Source organism: Halichoeres trimaculatus, unplaced genomic scaffold (assembly GCF_033239565.1).
Source record: "Halichoeres trimaculatus isolate MK-OKI-2021-1 unplaced genomic scaffold, fHalTri1.1 fHalTri1_scaffold_1, whole genome shotgun sequence".
Classification (NCBI taxonomy): Eukaryota; Metazoa; Chordata; class Actinopteri; order Labriformes; family Labridae; genus Halichoeres; species Halichoeres trimaculatus.
Window position 1 is genome coordinate 36,315,611 of NW_027437179.1, and position 23,388 is coordinate 36,338,998.

Here is a 23,388-nt window from a genome sequence, read left to right on the forward strand (position 1 = left end):
TAGACCTTACTAGTAAAGCAAGGTTGTCTACAAGTAGACAATTCTGGTAACTAGTAGTACTAATAAAGCTTTGAGTTTTTACTAATAACATTTCCTAAGTCTACTTGTACTACGAGTGACATAAAATCATCTATTAGTGGACAATTTTGCTTATTAGTATGGTTAACTTGTGCACAGGTGTGCCAAAAACCTTAACTAGTGAAACAAAATTTTAGTTTACTTGTACCACTAGTCAACCTCAAATTTCTTAATAGAAAAACTAGTAGACTTTTTGTAGTCTACTAGTACTAATACTTTTTTCAAAAAAGATTCAGTGCTGGCAAAATAAACCTCTCAGAAGTCTCCTTGATGTGTCGTATTCGGAGGGGATCATTGGTGATAGATGCGCTCCCTCATGGACCGTCAGAAGAATAATGGCTTGATGTACAAGGTGTTATTTGACACAGATTATTATTATTTTTTAAATAAAATGTCTTTTGCCGGCCCTTTTTCTAGAAAAATAAATGTTGCTCCTTATCTTCTTCCTACTGAGGAAAAAAGAGACTGACATAGCAGTGGCTCTGTCCTGGAAGGTCAGCTCTGCCTTTTCTCTAAATGCTTATTTCACAAAGTTTAGTGACATTTCCTCTGCCTCTGTTGCTCATACGTGTCCTGTTCATGTTTCCTAGTTGCATTTCTCTGTCTGTGCAGAGGAGGACGGATGTTTAAACAGAATCTTTGATGTTGCATGTGACCTTTCTGTGAGGCCAGTAGAGGCTCCCACCTGGCAGGATGTGTATTGACTTATTTTGGCCTGGCACAAAATCCTCAGGGAGGGATTTGACAGAGAAGCTATAGGTTATCAAACACGGCACAGCTGAGGTGATTTTCGAGGACTGGGGTTGTAGATGCTCATGGCTCTGAATAAAACCTCTTCAGGCCTCGAGTTTTGTGTCTTGATGTTTTGCGCGTCTCAACAAGCTTACGGCCGAGGAATTCCTGAGGTCAGCAGAGATAAACGTCTCCTCTCAACGCAGAGTAAAATGAAAGCATCTCCACTAAGCAGCAGAGGGTTTGGATTTTGTAAAAAACTGTTGTTCTTACTTGAGCACTACGTTACACACGTCTTTGGAAACAGCTTTGGCTCAGTGCTCTATTTTTTTTCTTTCTTTCTCTGGAAGTTTTTAAATAATATAAAATCCAGATTTATATGAAAGCTTGTTGTAAATGTTGTTTGCAAACAGAAAGTGTTGAAGTCAATGTATGATCTGAAGTATTTTTGAGACAAAGACTCAGTTCCTTTTGTTAAGGATACATTGAAGATAAGTGTGAACACTGATATAAATAGAAAATTAAGTGTTTTTTATCAGGTTTCCGTCCAGTCTGAGAGAAATTCACTCGGCTTCACTTAATAAAAATTGAACAAAGACAAAGCGACACAAAGACAACTGCAGCATTGTGTTTATTTGTTCTGGCATTACCATGAAAAACGGAGCTCAGCTTTGTTTCATCAAAAACTGCTCTTAGAAAAGTTTGAAAAGAGTTTAGAAAAGTGTTCCTGAAATGAGAGATGCCAAATATTTGATGAAGATAAATGAAGACTGAAGCTTGCTTCACAAGCTTGAGAAGGATGTTTAACAGAGATTTCATTGTTCATTTCTCCACTCCAGGTCCATGTTCCTCTCGTCTGACTCGGGATCTATAGGAAAGACACAATGACAGTTATTTAAAAGTTCTGATCCAAAGTTTTGCTTCTTATGAAAATATTCAGTATTTGTTGATCCATGTTTTTCATGACTAAAGCTTAACTAATTAAGCTTGTAATTATTGCATGGGTTTTTCTACAAAGAGCTGGATAGGATCAACCTGGGCCTGTGTGCATGTCCAGCCATTAGTGAGGAAAATGGGCCATTTGTACAAATCCATTAGGGGTATGCATGAGCCCAAAAAGTGCATTAAATTTAACAGAAGTAGACCCCTCCGTTACAGGTGCTAACAGCAGGATTACGGTACCTATTCAACTGTTCAAAGGCAGACATTGTGCCTCGGTTTTACACGCAACATGCAAAGATAGCAGATAATTAAGGACTGAAATAATCCTTTGGCAGTGCATGGTGATGTGAAGCTCTACAGCAAATTGAGATTTAAGGGACACAACAATATTCAGTGAACAGATGAGATTTGGGATCAGTCAAAGTGTTAGGGAGGCTCGCTGCTGTCAGTTTTGTAAATCTGCTTTGCTCTTCACTTTCATGCGTCTGGGTCTTTCCAAGATTCTTGTGGTGAAATATTAGAGTTCATCAAACAGCTGCTTATAGTTGTCTGATGAACTCCCAAGTTATTGGGGCATTGCTGTGGTGCTTGATCCACAAAGCAGCTTTTACAATGCTTATTTTATTTTTGATTTAATTATAACGTAACCTGAACCTGCGTCACTTTCATGGTGAAATTAGTTAAAAGGCCAATAAATGGGCCAATCCATAATGGTATATTAGGAACTATTTTATTTAATGTATGAACGTGCATACAGGCCCTGGTTCTGCTACTTTACATAGTCTAGTTGGCTGGATAAGAAATTTTTGAGGCTAAAAATGTTTGCAGATCAGAGTAGTCTGAATATGAAAAACAATGATCTTGTCTTAAGAAAATCCAAAAGTATTTTCCCCATATCGCCCCCTAATGGAGAACATTGGCCAAGAAAAGAAGCAGGGTTTGATGTTTACGCAGCACATTACACTTCAGAAAACTGAATACCTATAATCTGGTATCAATAGATAATGGCGCATACATATGTTACTTTTAGAGTTAATAAATATGTCATTAAGAGCTCCAGGACCTTGGTCAATTTTACAAAATCAAATGTGGCCCTCTTTGAAAAAAGTTTAGACACTTCTAATCTAAACAATAAATATTTGATATCCTTATCTGTGAATAATTTTATGGGCACAAAATCATTTTTGGGGGGAGTTTTGATCCAACATGTGAACATGTGGTTGGTCTGGTTTAGTCTGATCAAACTTTCCCATGGAACATTCTAAAGGTCTGTGCACACTGAGTCTGTTTTTTTTTTCTTGTCCAAAATTGATGCCTGTTACAAAAAAATTCAATCCTGTGTTATGTCAATAACATTTGTACACTCATGCCAAAACTTTTGTCTGCCATTATTTTTCAGAACAGGTTCGTTTTTTTGCGTGTATTAACATCCGCCCAGCTCATTTCCTGGGTAGTTTGACAATTCAGAGACGCTGTAGGCGACTTGCACACATTCTCACATTTTCTGACATTTTCTCAACACATTTCGGGCGATGTTTAGATGATGAATGAAGACTTGTGAATATGTGTGTGACGGTGTGTCTCTGTGCTTGTGCCTGTGTGTGTCGTTCAAGATCAGTCACAGCTCAGGATCAATAGCTTGTTAGCAAAGACCTTAAGCGTAAGATTTGATCCAATCAGATTACTTTTGTACATCCAGACCCAGCTGCTTATCTAGCAATACTTCAAAATGTGCTCATCTCACAGGTGTTTCATCACTTACTGCCAGAATCCAAGCAGATACGCAGGACACACAGTGTCGCCACAAGCTCATCCTCTCCTTCTGCTTCCTTAAAGTCATATCCAGTGTAACCTTTCTCCTTCACACAGTAGCTGATGAACCTGGGAAAATAAAATGAGAGAGCTTGAGTAAGACTGCCTTTTCAATCTGACTGTATTTTCTGACAACTTTCTGTCTCATTGCTCAAACATCTGTGTGCTGCCCGGCCTTACTCCTTCCAGACAGGGTCCTTGTTGAGGATCACAGGGTTTCCCACCACTATCATCAAGGACTTTGCTCTGGTCAGGGCTACGTTCAATCTCTGCAGAGCACAAAAACACAAAAAATAGAGAAAGGACATTACAAATTGTTCACCAGGGGTTTAAAGGATAAGGAGAGGGATGTGACCAACCTTTGCATTGGACAGGAATCCGATGTTGAAGTCCATGTCCATCCTGACGTAGTTCATGCTGCTGCGAACTGTGGAGACCATGATGATCTTCCTCTCTTGCCCCTGAAACTCCTCCACACACCCAACCTGAAACCAAACATTAATAACCAACAAATCAATCAACTTTTTAATACCACAAACAAACATTTATATGGACACCAATGTAAACTACACTCCTCAAACCTTAAGATCACTCCACTGGCTCAGGACAGCGTCGGCTCTGAGGGCCTTTCGGATTTTCTCCACCTGCCAGAAGAGTAAACACGTCAGCGACGATGACTGAACAAACTGTTCACCAACCTCACACTATCATGCAAACTCACCTGCTTCCTGTAGGGGGCGATAATGCCGATGTCTTTCCCAGACAGTTTGGGGAGACCTTTCTTCCCCTGTGTGTCCTTCAGCTTGTGGAGGTACTCCATCAGTACGTAAATCTCGGACACATTGAAGAAAGACGGGCTGTTGGCCTCTCGCTCGTCTTTCCCGACCACCCCGTGGAAGATCACCGGGAAGCCCTACAGTCAGGTGAGAATGAGAAGAAATAACTGATTAATCCGTACTCGCTGTTAGCTTGTTCCTCTTTAAACCACATCACAGGATTTCTCCAGTTTCTCTTGATGAGAGTTTGAATTTTCTCTATAATCTAATTTTTGCCCCAGTTTGATCCTAACGATGTGTTTCCTCATTATAAAATCTAATTTGTTGTAATGATTTTTACTTTGTTTCTCCACAGTCTGAGGCTGCCTTCAATTCATTATTGAAAGACTGGTATTGATTTCTTGGTGGACTAATTATAATTAATGAGAGTGCACTTAAATAAAGTAATGAGCAATTTCCGGATGGAATTAAGAAGAAAACAATAAAGACGAGGGTTAGAGATCAGGAATTGAAGTTTTAAATGTCTTAGTTTTGCGTCGCAAATATCAAAGACCTCTTACACTTCTTTTAAACCAATTAAACAGCCTGAACACTTTCTCTAAAGCTGCTGATCTCTAAAGAACTTACTGCTAAACTCCCTGGCTGGCATGGTGTTGTCAAGGAGACTTTCAGTTGACATAGGTCTTTTAAAAACACATTTTTATAGATGTGCACTGCAAAAACCTGAAATCTTATCAAGTTTTTTTCTCTTATTTTCAGTAAAAAAAAAAATTCTAGACTTGCTATGAGACACTTTTACCTGACGAGTCGAAAAAAATGTCTTTTTTCAAGTTATTAAAGGACAAAACAAGTTAATAATAAAAAATAATCTGCCAATGGAACAAAAGAAAAGTTACTTGTATTAAGATACTGTGTTTTTTTCCTTGTTAAAAGCAATTCAGACCTCATTTTAGTCCTTAAATAACTAGAAACAAGACATTTTTTTGGACCGAAGAGTTGAATGTGGCTCATATCAAGTTTAACAAAACTATTTTTACTTAAAACAAGACAAAACCACTTGATAAGGTTTCAGTTTTATGCAGTGTGCTTTTACTGGAGATTAAAATGAGTGTGTTTTAATAATTAAAATGACACTTTAATTCTATTTTCAGCTTTTTTCTTTCATTGTATAATGGGCAGGATCTTAAATCCTTTATCTTTTGTTGTTTTAACAGTTTTAATCTTTAATTGCTTTTATTTTACAGACTTTTCCTTTATTTGGTGGTGGTTCTTAGCCTTTTATATATTTCTATATTTTGCCTCTTGTTTCTTTTCCTCTCTTTTCCTTCTTCTCTTGTATTTCCTTTTTACCGTTTGCTTTTATTATGTAAAATTGTTTTTGAAAAGTGCTATATAAACAAAGCTTTTTATTACCTCCTCCAAGGAGGTCATGTTTTTGAAAGAGTTTGTCTGTGAACAACATAACTCAAAAAGTAACGAACAGATCTTGATGAAATTTTCAAGAGATTTTCAAGAAATATTCAAAATGGGATAAGAAAAAAGTGATTAAATTATGGAGGTAATCCAGATCACTATCTGGATCCAGGACTTTTTTTAAGGATTCTTTATTATTGTGAGATAGGGCTGTTTTCACCATATGTGTATATAACTCCACCACAAATGGTCGGATTGCTTTGCAAAACAATACAATACAAGGTCACCATAATTTCTGATGGATGCAGAAGTACGTTTCAGATCCTGCCAATATTCTGGATACCAAGATCCGGATTATGAAAAATGTACTGGGCCATCATAATTTTCAACACTGTCAGGAAACAAATTATCGTACAAACCTGCAACTAACACCAAACAGTAGCAGACAGTCTGCTGAAAGGGAGTATAACATTAAAGTAGGACTTAAGTGCTCTCTGGGTGCTTTAATAATTACATGCTTTAAAAGGATTTCTAGAGTTCTACAGTTTCATTTAGCAGAAAGCGGCGTACAACACAAGCATGAATTTTGGCAGGAGGGAAAACCTCAGTTAGTGCGACAAAGTGCTTCAAGTTATTTGGCTGCATCAAGTGCAAGATTTTTTTTTTGGTTTTTGTTTTTTCTTATGTAGAATAATGTGTCCATAACTAACCACAGTTAATCAGTGCAACAATATCATTCAACCTTCAACATATTCAATAATCAGAGCAAAATATCCACTAAGAGCTGTGTCTGAGACCTTCTGACTCATTCTACCCCTGAGGACAAAGAGAAGAAGGGTCAGATTAAGTGCTTAAGTGTTCCCTGAACAGATGAGTTTTTAGACATCTCTTAAAAGTAGAAAAGGACTCTGTGGATCGTATAGTTTGTGTTCTTCTAGGAAAATCTGACCTGATACAGATACTGAGAAATATTGTATCATAGATTGTTTAAAGATCATAGGGTCTTCTCAGAGTCTTAAAAAGCAAATAAAGCAAACAATTACTCCTCAGACCAGTCTGCTGTGCATCAGGACGATAGATCTTTAAAAAGTTAAAAGTAAAGGTCTTAGTGTTGGTACCTTTCTGGGGAGATGCTCCCAGTTGCAGTAGGTTTCACGCTCTCTCTCGTCAGCAAACACCTGCAGCTCACCGTCGTAGAACTTCTCATTGGGGATTTTCAGGATGGCAGCATGAGACCTGAGGTAAAAAAAATAAATAAATGAAAAGCTTCAAAGAGTTTAAAACAAAACTACGGGATCCTAAATTTGTGACATGTAACCTGAAGGACAAACCTGTAGTTTCGCAAGAGTTTGGTGACGAAGCGCTTGTCGAACCGTTTGGTGTCTCCACTCTTCTGATACAAAGCGTTCTGCTCCATCAGCCTCTCAAGCAGAGAAAGTCCTGAAGAGCAAAACAGCGTCAGATTATTGCACAAATTTAGCAGCAAAATCTAAAATTCAGCTTTTTTCAGAGTTGATAAAAATATATTTTACAATAATTAAATCCTTCTGGTCTCACCGAGTCCGTGCTCCAGAGCCAGACGTGATCGAACAATGGGTCCAAGCTGCTTGGGGTCTCCTGCCAGCACCAGCTGACCCGTCCCCGGACTGAGCAGACCTGAAGTGACATTACACATCAGTTTCATGACTTCATAACAGCACTGGACCTTCAGAGTCAGTGGATCATCTTTAACTGGAGCTGTTTGGTGTGTAAGAATTAGGCCTTGAGAAAAACAAGCCAATGCAGAAGTGTTAAAAACTGCAGTTCCCAAAGTGTCCACTAGAGGCTGGCTGCAGAAGTATTGGAAACCATATACACACCAAGCCATAAAAGCCAATTTTTGCAGGATTTATTAACATATTTTACAACCTGGTTCAAATACACATTTGGGTGTAACATTGAGGTTGCTCCCTTTTTATAGATGAAAAAATATAACAGACCACACTTAATTCTGAACTATAAATTGAATAAGGATCCTCTGGCTTAACTGTTTGGGTTGCCAGATGCTAGGGCTGGGGGATTATGGTAAAAATAAGAATCCCGATTATTCTAAGTGATATTGAAATCACAATTAATATACACAATTATTCATTTATTCAAAAACTTCAGTACTGATTTAAACACAACTTTAAAGAACCAGCAAGTAGCACATACAGTATTATTGATACACATAAGTCACACACACTCGCTGTGGCTGCACATGGAACACAGAAGAGCTATGAAGCACAGGGACGTGCATACATCTACACTGTGTGGCATATTAATTGTTTTTCTTCGATTATATCGTTTTTATGATTGTTGATGGCAAAATTGAAATCACGATTAAAATCCGATTAATTCCAGCCCTACCAGATGCCCAACTTAAAATTGCACATTTCAAAAGACTTCTATGTGTCCTCATTTTCTGTGTGAGGAAAAATATATTCCTGAAATGGACAGATTGTAAACCTCCAACAATAGCTGGATGGCACACAGTTATTTTTGATATGTTACCCATGAATTATCTGACTAACACATCTAAGTGCATAATAAATGTTTTCCGTGACATCTGGTCCCCAGTCCTAAAATATATTGGTTCTAGACTTAAAATCATTGTAATGAAAGGTCTGATAACCATAGAAGTTTGTGACTGACTCTTTTTGAAGTTAAACCATACTATGACACTAGTAAGTGTGCTATAAGGCTATCACACACAGGATTATGAAGTTTGGATGTTGTCGCTGATTTAGATGTTTCTGTTATTTGTAATTTTCCATTTTTGAAGTGTATATATAAATATATATATATAAATATATATATATATATATATATATATATATATATATATATATATATATATATATATATATATATAAACACAAAAAAACCTCTTGTTTCAAGTTATCTAAAGACTAAAATGAGGTCTAAATTGCCTGTAACAAGATATATATATATATATATATATATATATATATCTCTTGTATATATATATATATATATATATATATATATATATATATATATATATATATATATATATATATATATATATATATATAAACAAGATATATATATATATATATATATCTTGTTACAGGCAATTGATTGACAGGCAATTGATCTTGTATATATATATATATATATATATATATATATATATATATATATATATATATATATATTTATATATATATATCTTGTTACAAGCAATTTAGACCTCATTTTAGTATTTAGATAACTTGAAACAAGAGTTTTTTTTGTCTGATAAGTTGAATGTGGCTCATATCAAGTTTAACAAGACATTTTTACTTTAAACAAGACGGAGACACTCGATAAGATTTCAGTTTTGTGCAGTGTGTTTTTACTGGAGATTTTAAATGAGTACATTTAATCATCAAAATGCTGCTTTTATTATTTTTTAACTTTTTTCTTTGACAGTGAAATGGGAAGAATCTTAAATCATCAATCTTTTGTAGTTTTAATTGTTTTAATCTTTAATTGCGTTTATTTTTTAGACATTTCCTTAATTTGGTGGTGGTTCTTAGCCTTGTATATATATTTGTATTATGCCTCACATTTTTCTTTTTCTCTCTTTTCCTTCTTCTCACGGTTTGTTTTTATTATGTAAAGCACTTTGTAAAATTCTTTATGAAAAGTGCTATATAGATGAAGATTATTATAACCTCCACCAAGAAAGTTATGTTTTTGAAAGAGTTTGTCTGTTTGTCTGTGAGCAACATAACTCAAAAAGTAACAAACGGATCTTGATAAAATTTTCAGGCAATGTTCAAAATGGGATAAAGAAGAAGTGATCAATTTTTTTAGTTGATCCGGATCACGGTCCAGATGCAGGACTTTTTTAAAGGATTCTTTATCATTGTGAGAAAGGGCTGTTTTCACCATATGTGAATATAACTCAAATATAACTCCATGATAAATAAATGGTCAAGAAAGATGTTTGGAAAAAAACACATTTGGGCCTTAGTAGCTCATTTATCTATTAGCACACACTGTATGGAGGATATTGCTGATTTGATTGACAAGTGGGCACACTGTAGCTGTCTGCACAGAGGCCAACAGCCCGTCACTACCTCATCAGAACTACAGCAAAGCTAGGATGAGTTCAGTATTATCAATATGGTCTCAAGACTCCATTTCCAGAACAATGTCGCAGAGACTTTGCCCATATTTCATACAGTCAATGGTTAGGATGAGTGACATAGCTTTTAAACATCTTCTATGAGAGCATGCAGCTCTCTAAACTTTCTGCAGTCATTGGTCAGACTTTCAAAAACCAGTAAAATTGAACAGAGCTGAAATTGCTGGAGGAATTCTGTCCTCAGATTCTTCACATTCCTGCTGCAGATCAGGTTCTGTACAATGACCAGAGGTCTGTTCAGTGTTTCAGAGGCCTGACAGTCTGTTCTAAACACTTCTGTCCTTTTCATTACAGTGTGACAGGAATAAGCTGATGTCTTTTATACTCAAATATAAACAGAGCAAAAACGTGCAGAGAATGAAACTTAACAGAGCATTAGTAAGTGAATTTCCTTTAAATACAAGATAAAGCAGAGATGAATCATTCTTTAGATTTGATTAATAAAAGCAGACCTGAGGAATCAAAGACAGACTACTCATCAAACAGAGCTCAGACTTTGCAGACTCTTTCATCAGAATCTCACTAAAACAAAAAGACTCAATGAAGTAACGAGGTTTTCAGCGTTAACCTGCGATAGCAATGACGCACTCCGGCTCTGCTGCCTGACCGGCTTCATCCAGAAAGATGTGAGTGAAATGTCCAACAGGGATTCCTCCAGACACCAGCCTAGAATCAGACAGACACAAAGGAGACAGTGCAGAGAAGTAACAAACATGAAATGCAGATCATGCTGTATGAGAAGCAGTCAGAATACTGCCACATGCTTCGTTTTTACCTCACCTGCCAGCTGTGAACATAGTTGCAACGATGATTTTGTAATTCATCAGAACAGATTTGTCTGGAAACACAAAAGCATCTTGTTGCTGATCCCAGTTACAGTTTTTCTGCAGGAGATGGAAGAAACAACACCCAAAGATAATCAAGTTAAATCAGTGAAGTTGTTCTTAAGAGGTTTTTAAAATTACACTATTTCCACCCATCCTCAAAGGATGTGGGTGTGAGGTGTAAAACTATCGGCTGAAGCTCACCAGAAGGCTTTTGGGGACGGTTCGGGGGTCACGGCTGGAAGCGAAAAGCCGGTAAACCTGATGAGGATTCATGTGGACCAACAGGCGCTCACAGAGGAGGTCACATGCACTGTTTGAAGGGGCGCTGGCGAGGATGTGGGCTGACTGGTCGGCCCTGCTGATCTGTAGGAGACAGAGGTGATGAATTAAGTTTGGACCATGTTGAATTTGTTTAAATTTTCATTTTATATGTAAGAGGTAAAACAGAGGACTGCAAGCTAACTTAAGTCCTGAGATATTAGTATGAGAGGAAATATGAAGCCAAACATGTGGCAGCAGCTCTGTCTTCAAGGAAACAAAAACTTAACTTTGCCTTTGAAGAAAAAAAAGTTTCCTTTTCTTTTCTGCCTCTTTTATTATTGACGAGCAGCTTACAGCTGTACTAACACAAATTAATTATAAATATGATTGATTTCATTTCATGCCAGCACTGGAAGAGAACACAGAAAAAATAAAAGTCAAAATATCTAAAATATTAATCAAGTTTTGACAAAACAATAATTGGAATTCTGTCAAAAAAAACATGCTGAGTTCAAGATCTTTCTACTTTAACCTACGGTGTCTAAATGCTTAAATAATTTCAATTTAACTCTAAAACATATGAACATTTCAATTAAAACCAAGCTTATTAAGTATAAGTATGAGTAGCAACAATCTGATTTGATTCCACATGGTATGCACTTTGGTTTTTCACATTTTTCTGATTCTTAAGACAATTAAGTTAATTTGTCACAGGAAAAAAACTAAAAATATCTACTTTTGAAAATTCAAAACGAAACCTGATGTTTCAAAAACATAAACATGTTCCAGGTCTTTTTTTCTCCAAGGGATTTTATGTTTTTCCACGAAAATCTGCATTCTGGTTCCGAGGCCTTTGTCTTCGGTTTTTTTGTGTCAGTGGGCGGAGGTAAGGAGGATGCAGGTGACAGGTTGACAATCTCCTGATGCCACATGTACGCTCATATTTATTGACAGTGGACACAGGAAATGGTAATGGCTCTCTTTAAGCTATTACATGGAAATCATGCTGTTAGAAAGGAGGCTGCAGCACTTTGGAAAGCAAGAGCTGATCAAATGCGGGACATCGTCTCAATTTGCGAGACGTGGGAAAAGTGATTAAAATGCTGTGCACATGGTCACCCTACTTTAACCCCAGGATGAAGAGCACAACCAAAGGAGAAGTAAAAGTAGGGTGTTGCTTGTTTAAGATATCTGTTAGTATGGGGAAGTGCATGTAAAACAACCACCAAGCAAATCTCTATTTCACAAAAAAGAGCAACAAGAATTATGACCGAAACTCCATACAGACATCCCTCAAATCCACTTTTTGTAAAATTACAGTTTTTGAAACTTTGTGACTTAATAAAATAACAAATGCTGCAAGTTATGTACAAAGCTCACAAAATCTCCTACCACCCCACATTCAGCGTCATTTCTCCAAAAGGAAGAGTAATTACAACTTAAAAAGGAGTTTAAATATTTCTAAAACCAAGAGTTAGAACCTCACTAAAGGAAAGAAAGATTATTGTAAAAGGTATATCCTTATGGAACAACTTGGACAGGCATTTCAAAGAAGCCAAAACTTTCAGGATCTTCAAAAAACTTTTCAAACCAACACATTAGACAGATAAAGGGAATCAGAGACGTTCTGGTAGTGGCTTTGTTGTTTCTTCTTGTTGTTTGTGTTGCTTTCTTTTGTTTGGGTGAAACTAAGTTTTATGTTTGTGAATCGTGGCCAGAAAGTGTAACTTTTTTGTGTGTCTATTGAAAAGTGTTTAGTTTAAGTTTTTGCGAGTGAATGTGCAGTGAAATGGGAGTTTTATTCTTTCTGCTCCTTTTCATTCATTTCAGATTTCTCTTATATTCATATTGTATGTACATATCTTCTTATATAACATCATGAATGAAATAAAGATCAACTACAACTATAGTTAGAATGACTGACAGTGAAATATTTCAATATGTTTCATTTGCAGGGATGATTTTTCAGACTAGAGGAGGCAAAGGAAGCTTTGCTCATCCGTCAAAAAGTTGCAGTTCCACCTCATGTTTGATTAATTAAACTGATTTACCAAAGCTCTAATAACAGGATTAAAACAGGACTGCAAACACTAAGTACCTGGTTCATTGCTTCAACCAGAGTGATTGTCTTTCCAGTTCCAGGAGGTCCGAACACCAGGTGAGGAGCAGGCTTCGATGACCCCGCTACGATGCGCTGGACTGCAGCACGCTGCTGCTGGTTTTTTTCCAGCTGGCGGTTACACATCCTGTCACACATGGATTGAATATTAGTTTTTGGACCAAAGGCTAGAAACGAAGGATGCTCTGATCTTATGAATGAAGAAAAAGATTGGGATTTTAGGATAAAGAAATCTGTATAATAAGAGGTTAAAGGATTTGTCTGGTTTGAATTCCAAGAAACAAAGCTTTACATGGAAGTCCTCAGCCAACACTGAGTGCTTTGGCTCATTCACCTGAGGGGAGTTTATCACATAAAACAGAAACAGCTCCTCCTTCTGTTGGAAAGACTGCAGGGAAGTATGCTAAGCCCTCACACTGTTACACACTCACTATTTACCAACACCATGTTCAGGTTTAATTTATCACAGCTTCTACAGGTGTGTATGTGTGTGTGTGTGCCAGACCTAAGTTCAGGCAAGGGGGGATCAGCTCCTGCTGTCCTAGATGGGAACAGCACCTCCCCCAGCTGATGGTTGACCGCCAGTTCCACGGCACGATGCTGCAGCCTCAAGGTCAACTGGCTGAGGGTGAACTCCACGTCAAACTTCATGTTGCTGATAAAAGTTTCCAGAAACCTGAAGGGAAAAGAGGTGGGAAATTAATGTCTTAGTTTTTAACCCTTTAAGACATGAAGTGTGTGTTTTGCAGGAAAGTGTGGTGCAGCTCTTTACTTCTTGGAGAAGCCCAGTTTGACACGTTCCAGCTCCACACGGTGCACATAGCCGCAGTATTGAGTGATTTGCTGCGCAGTGTCACCAGATCTGGACACCTTCAGACAATCTCCTGGGATTACAGACGGTCTGTTCTCAGCAACACCAGGAACCTAAGAGAGGAAAATCAAAATACTTTGAGTAATGTAACATCCTTTTTTTGCTGATGTGTGTTGTGAGGACTCCTTACTTGGAGGATGAGCAGCTTCTTGTTGCTCGGGTCTGGAGTCATGGTCTGATTTTGGAGGTCGTACTTCCTGATGTCCACTTCCATCTGTATCTCCTCCAGGTACAGCAGCAGGTGGAATCGATCAGCGTATGTCTTCATCGACAGAGAGGAGTTGAGCAGATTCCTGCACAAACATTAAACACAAAAGTCAGGGATCTAAGCGTGACGTCGCTGGAGTAAAACAGGTGAGCTGTGAAGGACTCCTCTCACTTCACTGATGGGAGTTTCCGTCTAGCTTCTGCAGAGAGGTACTCCGAGTCCTCCATCCTGTGTTTGGCCAGTTCCTTCAGGTGATACGGGTACTTGTAGTCTTTTAATTTCACCATCATCTTTCCAACATAGCACATGTTGCTGCAGAAATAGCAAAGATCAACAATTAGACTTAATATTAGGATCATAGTGAGGTTTTTTTGGGGGGGCATTATTTTCAATCTTAATCATGACACATTCACACTTTACATCAAGGTCACAAACTAAATCAATCTAACATCTCACTAAACCACATTTGGACAGTGCAAAAACTGCTTATCTCAAGCTAAAGCTTTGTATATTCAGCAGAAATTTAACAACTCTCACAGCTGATGTCTTGAAATTAATGAATTTATCTTAATGTGAAAATGTGAGAGTTCATAAAACACGTTGGAAGAGACAGGACTAGATTAAAGTTATGAAATGGAACGTAAAAGATAAAAATGATGCAGAAAATTTGTTCAAAATGCAGGATAAAAAAATATTCGGCACGAAAAATGTTGTTTGCAGGTCAAATTAATTTTAACGAAAAACAATCCTGGTAAAATCCAGATCCTGATCGTGCCTGTTACATTGGCTCATGTCTCATGGGGACACAATGCAATAAACTGAAATCTTATCAAATGTTTTTGTCATATTTCAAGTAAAAATTGTCTCATAATACTTGACATGAGCCACATTTACCTTATCAGTCCAGAAAAATCTTTTTTCTTTTTTTTTAAGTTATTTAAAGACAAATGAAGTCTGAATTGCTTCTAACAAGAGAAAAAATCTGCTTGAAACTAGAATAATGCCTGAATACGAGTAACTTTTTCTCTTGTTTCATCAGCAGATTTTTCTTCCTCTTAAAGGCAACTCAAACCTCATTTTAGTCTTAAAATAACTTGAAACAAGACATTTTTCTTGACCGGTCAGGTGAATGTGGCTCGTATTAAGTCTAAAAAGACATTTTCTACTTAAAAAAAGACAAAAACACTTGATAAGATTTCAGTTTTTGGCAGACTTGCTCTCACATCAGTGAGCAGCACACCATTTGCAGCAAGTTTTTTTCCCTGATTTTGTTGATTCTCTTCTTTTCTCTTCCTGACAAGTTTAGCTGCTAGGAGTTTTGTTAATTCAGTTTGTTGTTTTAGTTTGGACTAGAGATATCTGGTGGTCTAGTTATCGGTTTTTCTTTTGATATGAGGCTTTGTGTGTTTTTTAGGTTAGTGGGAGGTGCTGGGCTCTAAACTGTCTGTAGGTGTGAGTGTGTGTGTGTGAATGGTTGTCTGTCTCTATGTGTCAGCCCTGTGATTGGCTGGCAACCAGTCCAGGGTGTACCCCGCCTCTCACCCAATGACAGCTGGGATAGGCTCCAGCCACCCGCAACCCTGAATAGGATAAGCGGTATAGAACATGGAAGGAATGGGAGGTGCTGGGTACGACGGTCCAAAGCGTGACTGATCAAGTACTTTTCCACATTTTGATTATTTTGGCTAAGGTCTCCAGCCAATTTTGTTTTCAAATATCACTGATTTTCTTTATTTATCTATTAATTTGTTTGTTGATCTGATTCAATAAAATTGTATTCATTCTCCCTAAAATTTATCTTTGGTTGTGGTGTCCCTCTTCTTTTATACAACAGTCTCCAGGGTTCAAGCTTTGTTAAATTAGATGGGTATAGGAGACCTTAGCACTGCCATAAAAAAAAAAAAACCAAAAAAAAAAAAACCTGACATATCTTTCTCATACCGCCCCCTAATGGAGAACATTTTCCTTGGTCAGAAGCAGTGTTTGCTGATGTTCGCACAGCATGTAACACTGCAGAAGGCTGACCATTTATCATCTGGTATGAAGAGACGATTGTGTGACAGATGAGGTTTGAGTTCATTAGTCTGTAATGATGGAAAAAACATGTTTGGCTACACTTTGTGACAGATTTTTTTTTTTTTTTTTTTTACAAAAATCAGTAAAAGAAATAGTTATCACTGGAATAAATACAAATTAGACATATGTGTATGTGTTAGAAGTTAGGGAACAGGCTGGGGAATGTAGGAGTACAGCACAGCTGCACAGTCTATGAGAGGAACTGTGGAACAAAGATGTAGGAGTGAGGTGCAACTGTGTTCAGGGACACTGATGACATATAACATGGTGTGCAGAGAGGATGAAAGATTGTCCAACTTGTTGATGGGGTAACACTTCTGTGTATCCCCTTGGTAATACCTTTTGCATCTGTCTTTTTTCTGACAGTTATCAAATAAAGCATTCCTGCATCACTTTCACGGTTAATGAAATATTTCAGAAAGAGCCGCTGGCAGTTGGTCATTTTCAAAAAAGAGTTGAGGTCTGACTTTACAGTCATTTTGCTGTAATAGTTAAATGTACATGTTTTATCTACATAGATCAATTTTTGTTTCAAGATGTTTACAATGAATAAATAAACAAAGCACAACAAAAGAAAGTGTTTCCCTAACAACAGCTCTCGGTTTCTGTTGTGGAGTTGAGAAGCGTATCAGATGTGGTCTACAGATTGCTGACTCAGTCTGACTTTCTGTGGTCTAACGGGGCAAAGAGGCAGACTCGAGGCGGGATTTTAGCCTCCTCACTGGCAGTTGAAGTGTAATAACGCAACTCTGGTAACATGGAGCCCCGTTTCCACCAAGCAGTCCCGTTTAGATCAGTATGGTTTGGTACGGGTTGGCTCAGTCAAGCCTGGTCCTGTTTGTGTTTCCACAGCCAGCTGTGCCCAGCGGTCAGGGGTGTGTACGCCGGACACCGATAGCTACATCAGTTAAATAATACTGTGATGCCAAAGCAGGACAACACAGTGTACCCTGCTAATAAACACAACTAAGAAGAAAAACGTGACACAGCAAACAAAGAGCAACGATGGAAGACATCCAGCAATTCATCTTCTTTGTGATTAGCATGTTGCTCTTTGATACAAAGCCCAATGAAGTTTTGTTTCAGAGAAGACTGCTGAGGAGAAATACAGCCACTGTTGCGCGGTAAGTGACGATTCTTTCGACCAATCAATAGTCTGCAGTGTTGTAGCTCCACCTTCCGGGATCTTCCAGGTTTAGTCTGGCACCCCAACTGAAGGGTCTCAAAAGTGGGACAGCTCTTCTCAGTTATTTGGGGATCTGTCCCAGAATGTTTCAGTGGAAACGCCACAAAATGTGTGCCGAGCTGAGACGAACTGAACAGAACTGCTTGGTGGAAACGGGGCTTTAGTATCTTAAAAACACAAGTCTTGTTAAAAAAATCACCATGTTCACGGACTGTGAATAGAGATGCCAATGCTAAGCTAATGACTTACACCTGAGGTGGGACCCCCGGCACCACCACTGTGTCCACAGGCTTGTATGTCACCACTTGAAATGGTTTGTAAGGAGCCACCGGTCCAAGATCCACAGCTAATGGGATCTTAGCTAACGCTTCCATCTCCCTCACGATACAGAACGGCGCAGATCCTGGTGGATCCGGGCAGAACTCAAAGTACACAGTGGCGGGAAAGTACCCGTAGTGGCTGAGCGTGTACCTGACAGCAACTTCATAGGTCTCTCCTGTGAAAAGAAGAAAAAAGAGAGTGTTTAGTTTTCAGTGTGGTCTTTTCTTGATTACAACGAGAAGAAGAGCATTTGTCGTCTCACCAGGGCAGAGGAAAAGCGGACAGGCTCTCGTGACGTTCCTCTCATCCTTCAGAGTGAAGCAGTGGAACTTGTGCAGGGCGGTGTAGTAGGTGAAGTTGATGCAGTTTGTGCCCTTGTTCAGGATGTTGAACTTGATAATGAACAACTCATTCAGACGCTCTACGGTGAACTTGACTTTACCGCCACTTGCAGCGGGGTCTGAAGTGATCTCGATGCCTCCCTTGTCAGACGTCAACACTTTCCTGTACGAAAGAGGGGACATCGAGCTCAAGTTAAATACTGTATGAGCTTGAAAAACCCAACAAATGTGTCAACAAGTGCAGACCAGTAAATGTCAGGATCCCTTGCCAACATTTCATCAAAAACCTTTTTCTGGGTAACCAATGATGAGCTTCAGACTTCATTGAGCACAGACAGGCAAATAAAACCACATACTCCGAGTCTTTCCCAGAACAAGACGGACTGTCTAGGCCAGGGTTTCTGTTTTCACTTCTTTTCATTTTCAGTCTGGTTTCTGTGCCACATGAAATTAATGATATCAGCTCTACAACTTGAGATAACTTCAGCTGGGCAGTCCCCAGGGGGCTAAGCAGCTCACTGCCTCAAGGTTCCCTGTCTTTGGGTTATACAGCTGCTCTAACATGGTGCAGTGCCAGGGGGGGAGGGACTTTCCATTCTGAATCTTGTGGTTTACACTTAATCTGCTGCTGCATCTGCAGAGCGCCGTCACTTTAGATAGCTTTACTTTTCAACAGTTCTGTCATTTCTTCAACAAAAACACACTTAAATCCTTTGCAGATTTAAGATCAGAATTTGAAATTTCAAAACAGGTCTAAACACAAATTCGCCAACTTATTAACCATTTGAAATGGTAATCAGAGAGGAAATAAGTATGTGTGTGTGTCCGTGTTTGTGTGCTTTAACTCTCTCTTTTGATTTGATTTTGTTTCTCTTGACTTTGTCTTTGTTTTGTATGTTTACAAAATGTGGAAAAATATAAAAGAAAATAATTTGAAAAAGAATGGAAGGAAAACGCAAAAAGTCTGAGTGAAGTTGAAGTTGGCATCTGTGAGTTAGTATCCTGGGAAAGTGAGAAGTAATTATTCTACATGTTGGGATAGTCCAAGGTTGTTGGTGTAGAGGAGGTAAAAAATCCCACGACTGGGGAAAAGACTAGATAAGGATGTCATTGAGAGAGGAAGCCTTGACCAGAGTGTACAAAAGTTAACAGTTTCCTGTCTGTGCACACATGGTGGACAGACTTCATAGTGAGCTAAACAATGTAAGAAAATCAGGAATAACTTCATTTTTCCTGTAGAATTGCTTAACATAGATAATTCAGGATGCATACAATGCTTTATTATTTCCCTCTATATATGACTCACTTATTTCAGTCATTCATCTTGTTGGAAAACTGCATGTCATCATTGTGCTCACAGCAAACTCACAGTCACATGTCACATGTTCTGAGCACAGAAACTCATTATGTTCACAGAAAAACACTATGCTAATGTATTTAACAGCGTACTTATCTAAATGATTCAAGAGTTTGCTTGTATGAAGAATTTACGAGCTTGCTAAACCATGTTTAATCTTTGCTTGATGAGTCTTTTATGTCTGCCATTCATGAACATCTGCATGTAAGTCAATGTGAGCTTTATGTGAACATTTCAACTTATCTTCAGGAGAATTTTCACTCTCTCACTCTGGATGATAAGTGGCCTGAGGAGATGACCCCCTCACCCTGGCTATGCTTACTGTCTATCTTTCAATACTGATACATTCCACACAACACACCTATTATCTACAGAGCTGCATCAAACTTTAGGCTTCATTTTTTCACCAGTTATCAGAAATCAGATTTCTTAACATCTTCAATTTTCATTGTTTACTTCTCAGAAAGAAATTTCAAAAATTTAATTTTTCTAGCATCTCAGACATCAGCGTTTCTGGTCCAACAAGGTTGGGAAATATGATGGGCATTATTTAAAGCAGCGTCAACTATTAAAGCTCAAATCACAAAATGACTCAACAGGGGTAAGTGACACATTGGCACCAGAAAGGCCAGAGCTACTTTGTTTCAAGACTTTTTTCAGGACTTCCCCACAGACAAACCCGAAACAATTAGAATTGGAAGTATCACTTCCATTGAAAGCTTTGACTCCACTATGATTTAAAAATAAAAGAGAGTTTCCACATCAGTGGGAATTAAATAATTTGCTTGTATGAAGAATTTACGAGCTTGCTTAACCGTGTTTAAATCTTTATTTGAGGAGGCTGTCCACCCTCCGTTATGGCCGCCTTTCATGAACATCTGCATGTAAGTCAATGTGAACTTCAAGTGAACATTTCAACTTATATCTTTAGGTGAATTTTCCACTTTGGATGGCGAGTGGCCTGAGGAGGTGACCCCTTTACCCTTGCTATGTTTACTGCCTATCTTTCAATACTGATACATTCCACAAAAAACATCTGTTAGCAGCGTCAACTATTAAAGCTCAAATCACAAAATGACTCACCAGGGGTAAGTGACACACTGGCACCAGAAAAGCCAGAGCTACTTTGTTTCAAGACTTTTCTTAGGACTTCCCCACAGACAAACCCCGAAATGATTTGAATTGGAAGTTTCACTTCCATTGATAGCTTTGACTCCACTATGATTTAAAAATAACTGAGAGTTTCCACATCAGGGGGAATTGAATAAATTTGAGAGGATCTGTAGAAAAATGCAGAAATAAGCTGTCCGTACACCTGAAACTTCAAAAAAGCAGGAGTATTTTAGGTATTTGGGTTATTAGCATCAAGACGGGAGCTGGCAGCGTTAGGGAGGGAAAATATTGATACAGAAATATCTGTCTTGAGCAGAACTATCATCTTGCCAAAAATGTTTATCACAGCAACAGTCTGTTTACTTTGCTGCTGTTTGGCAACAACCTGCATATAAGGGGGGTTGTATAAGGAGGCTGTGACGTGTTTTAACAGTACAGTGGTGTATTACATTTGCACATTGCTGATTCATACTTTGGCGAAATATTGAATTTAGGAGACGGACTTTATAACTATGATGCAATGAGACTAAGTACTTAAAAAAACCAAACAAACAATTTGCTCCTTCTTTCGATTCAAGTTTTAATTATGGAGTAAAGTTTTGATATCACTGCAAACATTTGGTGACAAGTTTGCCATAAACAAGCTGTTAAAATTTTTATTTCTACTATAAAAAACGTGCATGCACTGCTGTAGACAGGCTTGGGGAGTAACGGCTTACATGTAACAGCGTCACGTTTTTTATGCACAAAATAAAGGATGTAACTGTAATTGTTACAGCAATGAAAAATATATAAAATCAAATTACCGGGGTGTGGGATATACTAAAATGCAGCAAACACATGCACAGTAAGCATGCATGCAACATTTTAAATTTGCTTTGAAAAAAGCACATTTTCTGTCAACTTTGTAAATAATACTGTTTTGCAGGCAAATACTTAGTAAGGGCACTGCATGAATTTGATTAATAGTTTTAAATTTCTCTTTTCCTTTTTAAAATTCAGCATTCTGGTTTGTTAAAAGTGTAAAATGATACTTTATAGTTGTATGTTTCTCTAAAAAAAATACACCAAGCAGATGACACATCTTTTATACTCTGTTGTTTTTATCTGCATGTTTGGTGTTGAAGTAATCTAAAAGTAAGTAAAAGTAATCAGGTACACTGCTTAATATTGTGATACTTAAAGTAAGTTACTGATTACCTTTTTAAACAGTTTAACATTTTAAAGTAACCATCTCAACCCTTGTTATAGATTTAATACAAGTAGTGTTTATATTCTGTCACCATTCAAATTATAACATATTTCACTCAACAGACACAGTTAACAAGTCAGCAGTCAAATACTAAGTGGTGACTGAACAGGCACTGACAGCAAAAGCAGAAGCAAAATGCTTTTTTAAGCCTTGCCTACATTGTTTTTCATGATATTGCTTTTTTAATTGATGCAGGTTTTTCCTATTTCCTTTACCAAGCAACAACATGTCTATGTAAGTATGACAACTCCTTGTTGTTTATTTAACTTACCTGTTCACCTTCAACTCGTGGAGGATTTTCATAGCCATCTTCTTCTTTGGAGTCAGCACAGAGTTCAGGGGGGTTGAAGGTGGTGCAGGTGTCTGAGGTACCCTGGGCCTCCTCCACTGGTCACAGTACACCCGAACCTACAGTGATCAGAAATTATAAAAACAGTCCAATTTAGTTTCTTGTTGTTTAGGATTCTCTTTTCATGCATTTGCAGCAGGACACTGAACATGTCCAGTCTAGTCCCTGGTAAGAAATGAGAGCTCATCTTACCTGGGGTTTAACATTGATGAAGACGATTCCATGTCGGATATGAACTTTGTTGAATTTCACTAAAGCATAAAGAACATTGGAGAAGTTCGGATCCTTTATGTCCCTTCTATGAAGACAAACAGAAGACAGACGCTGAGCTGTAAGTAGGAAGGCAGATCCAACACCTGTATGAATCTCAAGCTTTTCTCGTTCGCCTACCTTCTGCCTTTAAATTCATGGTTGTAGATGTCGCGAAGTTCGCTCTTGCTTCTGCTGTAAGATATCCTTTCCCCCAGGATTTCAATGAAGTCCAGTCCGGATTCAAGACAGTCCAAAAGCGGCATGTTTACGTGTTGCAACCAGCTGACGCGTAGGCTACTGTAGACAACTGTCAGACAAGGAAGTTCAACTTATTTCCTGATATTTTTCTGTTTGTATCAAAGCGATTTGCATGAGGGGAAATTTCATGTTACGTTTTTTTGCGCGACTCTTGCGTGTGTCTGTGACGCGTAGAAGTCAAACAGCACCAAGGCGTCGATTCCCATTCATGTATCGTGATAAAATAAGGAAAATCTAATATATAAATCTAATGTTTAGCGCAGTTTCGCGCAAAAAAGACCCACTGAACGCACGGTAACGGTTCCGTGCACCAAGGGAGCGTCTGCAATTGTTTGACACCCAGAAAGCGAAAACTCTTACTGGACATCACAAAAGAGTTCGTAAAATTACAAACGTTTGAAAACAATATCTGAAATATATATACATATTTCAATGCTTAACTAATTTAAAATTTGACATTTGTTCAGATTTAACAAAGAGCAAAAGACATGTCGGTGTTGACACTCCCTAAACTCTTACATAACGTCCCAATACACGGTCGTGTGTATTGTACATTGACTGTGTGTTGTATATATTCGTATAGACTGGATAATAGAATTATTTTTAAAACCAAATATATTTGTTATATATATTGCATATCTTTGTAGACTTTTAACTTATTTATATT

At 37.9% G+C, this 23,388-nt stretch overlaps 1 protein-coding gene across 1 annotated transcript; it reads right to left on the reverse strand.

Moving 5' to 3' along the window:
* Positions 1-1,430: 1,430 nt before the first annotated feature.
* mov10a (Mov10 RNA helicase a) lies at positions 1,431-22,970 on the reverse strand. The gene is made up of 22 exons (XM_074681108.1): positions 22,602-22,970; positions 22,404-22,509; positions 22,134-22,270; positions 18,062-18,303; positions 17,728-17,974; positions 14,388-14,528; positions 14,139-14,301; positions 13,910-14,061; positions 13,643-13,813; positions 13,117-13,264; positions 10,959-11,120; positions 10,711-10,814; positions 10,499-10,596; positions 7,311-7,409; positions 7,085-7,193; positions 6,872-6,989; positions 4,286-4,477; positions 4,146-4,208; positions 3,924-4,049; positions 3,745-3,833; positions 3,515-3,633; positions 1,431-1,678 (listed from the first exon to the last, which is right to left on the reverse strand). Exons 1-22 carry the CDS (start codon positions 22,724-22,726, stop codon positions 1,626-1,628), a joined length of 2,964 nt encoding a protein of 987 aa, XP_074537209.1. The 5' UTR covers positions 22,727-22,970; the 3' UTR covers positions 1,431-1,625.
* Positions 22,971-23,388: the final 418 nt, after the last annotated feature.

What these genes read in the sequence shown, in the direction of transcription:
- mov10a (XM_074681108.1), bottom strand. Translation starts at nt 22,726, where the DNA reads ATGCCGCTTTTGGACTGTCTTGAATCCGGACTGGACTTCATTGAAATC. An exon ending in AAACTGGGCTTCTCCAAGAA is followed by an intron (nt 13,814 to 13,909) that starts GTAAAGAGCTGC and finishes TTTTCCCTTCAG; the next exon opens with GTTTCTGGAAACTTTTATCA. An exon ending in ACTATGTTCACAGCTGGCAG is followed by an intron (nt 10,597 to 10,710) that starts GTGAGGTAAAAA and finishes GTCTGATTCTAG; the next exon opens with GCTGGTGTCTGGAGGAATCC.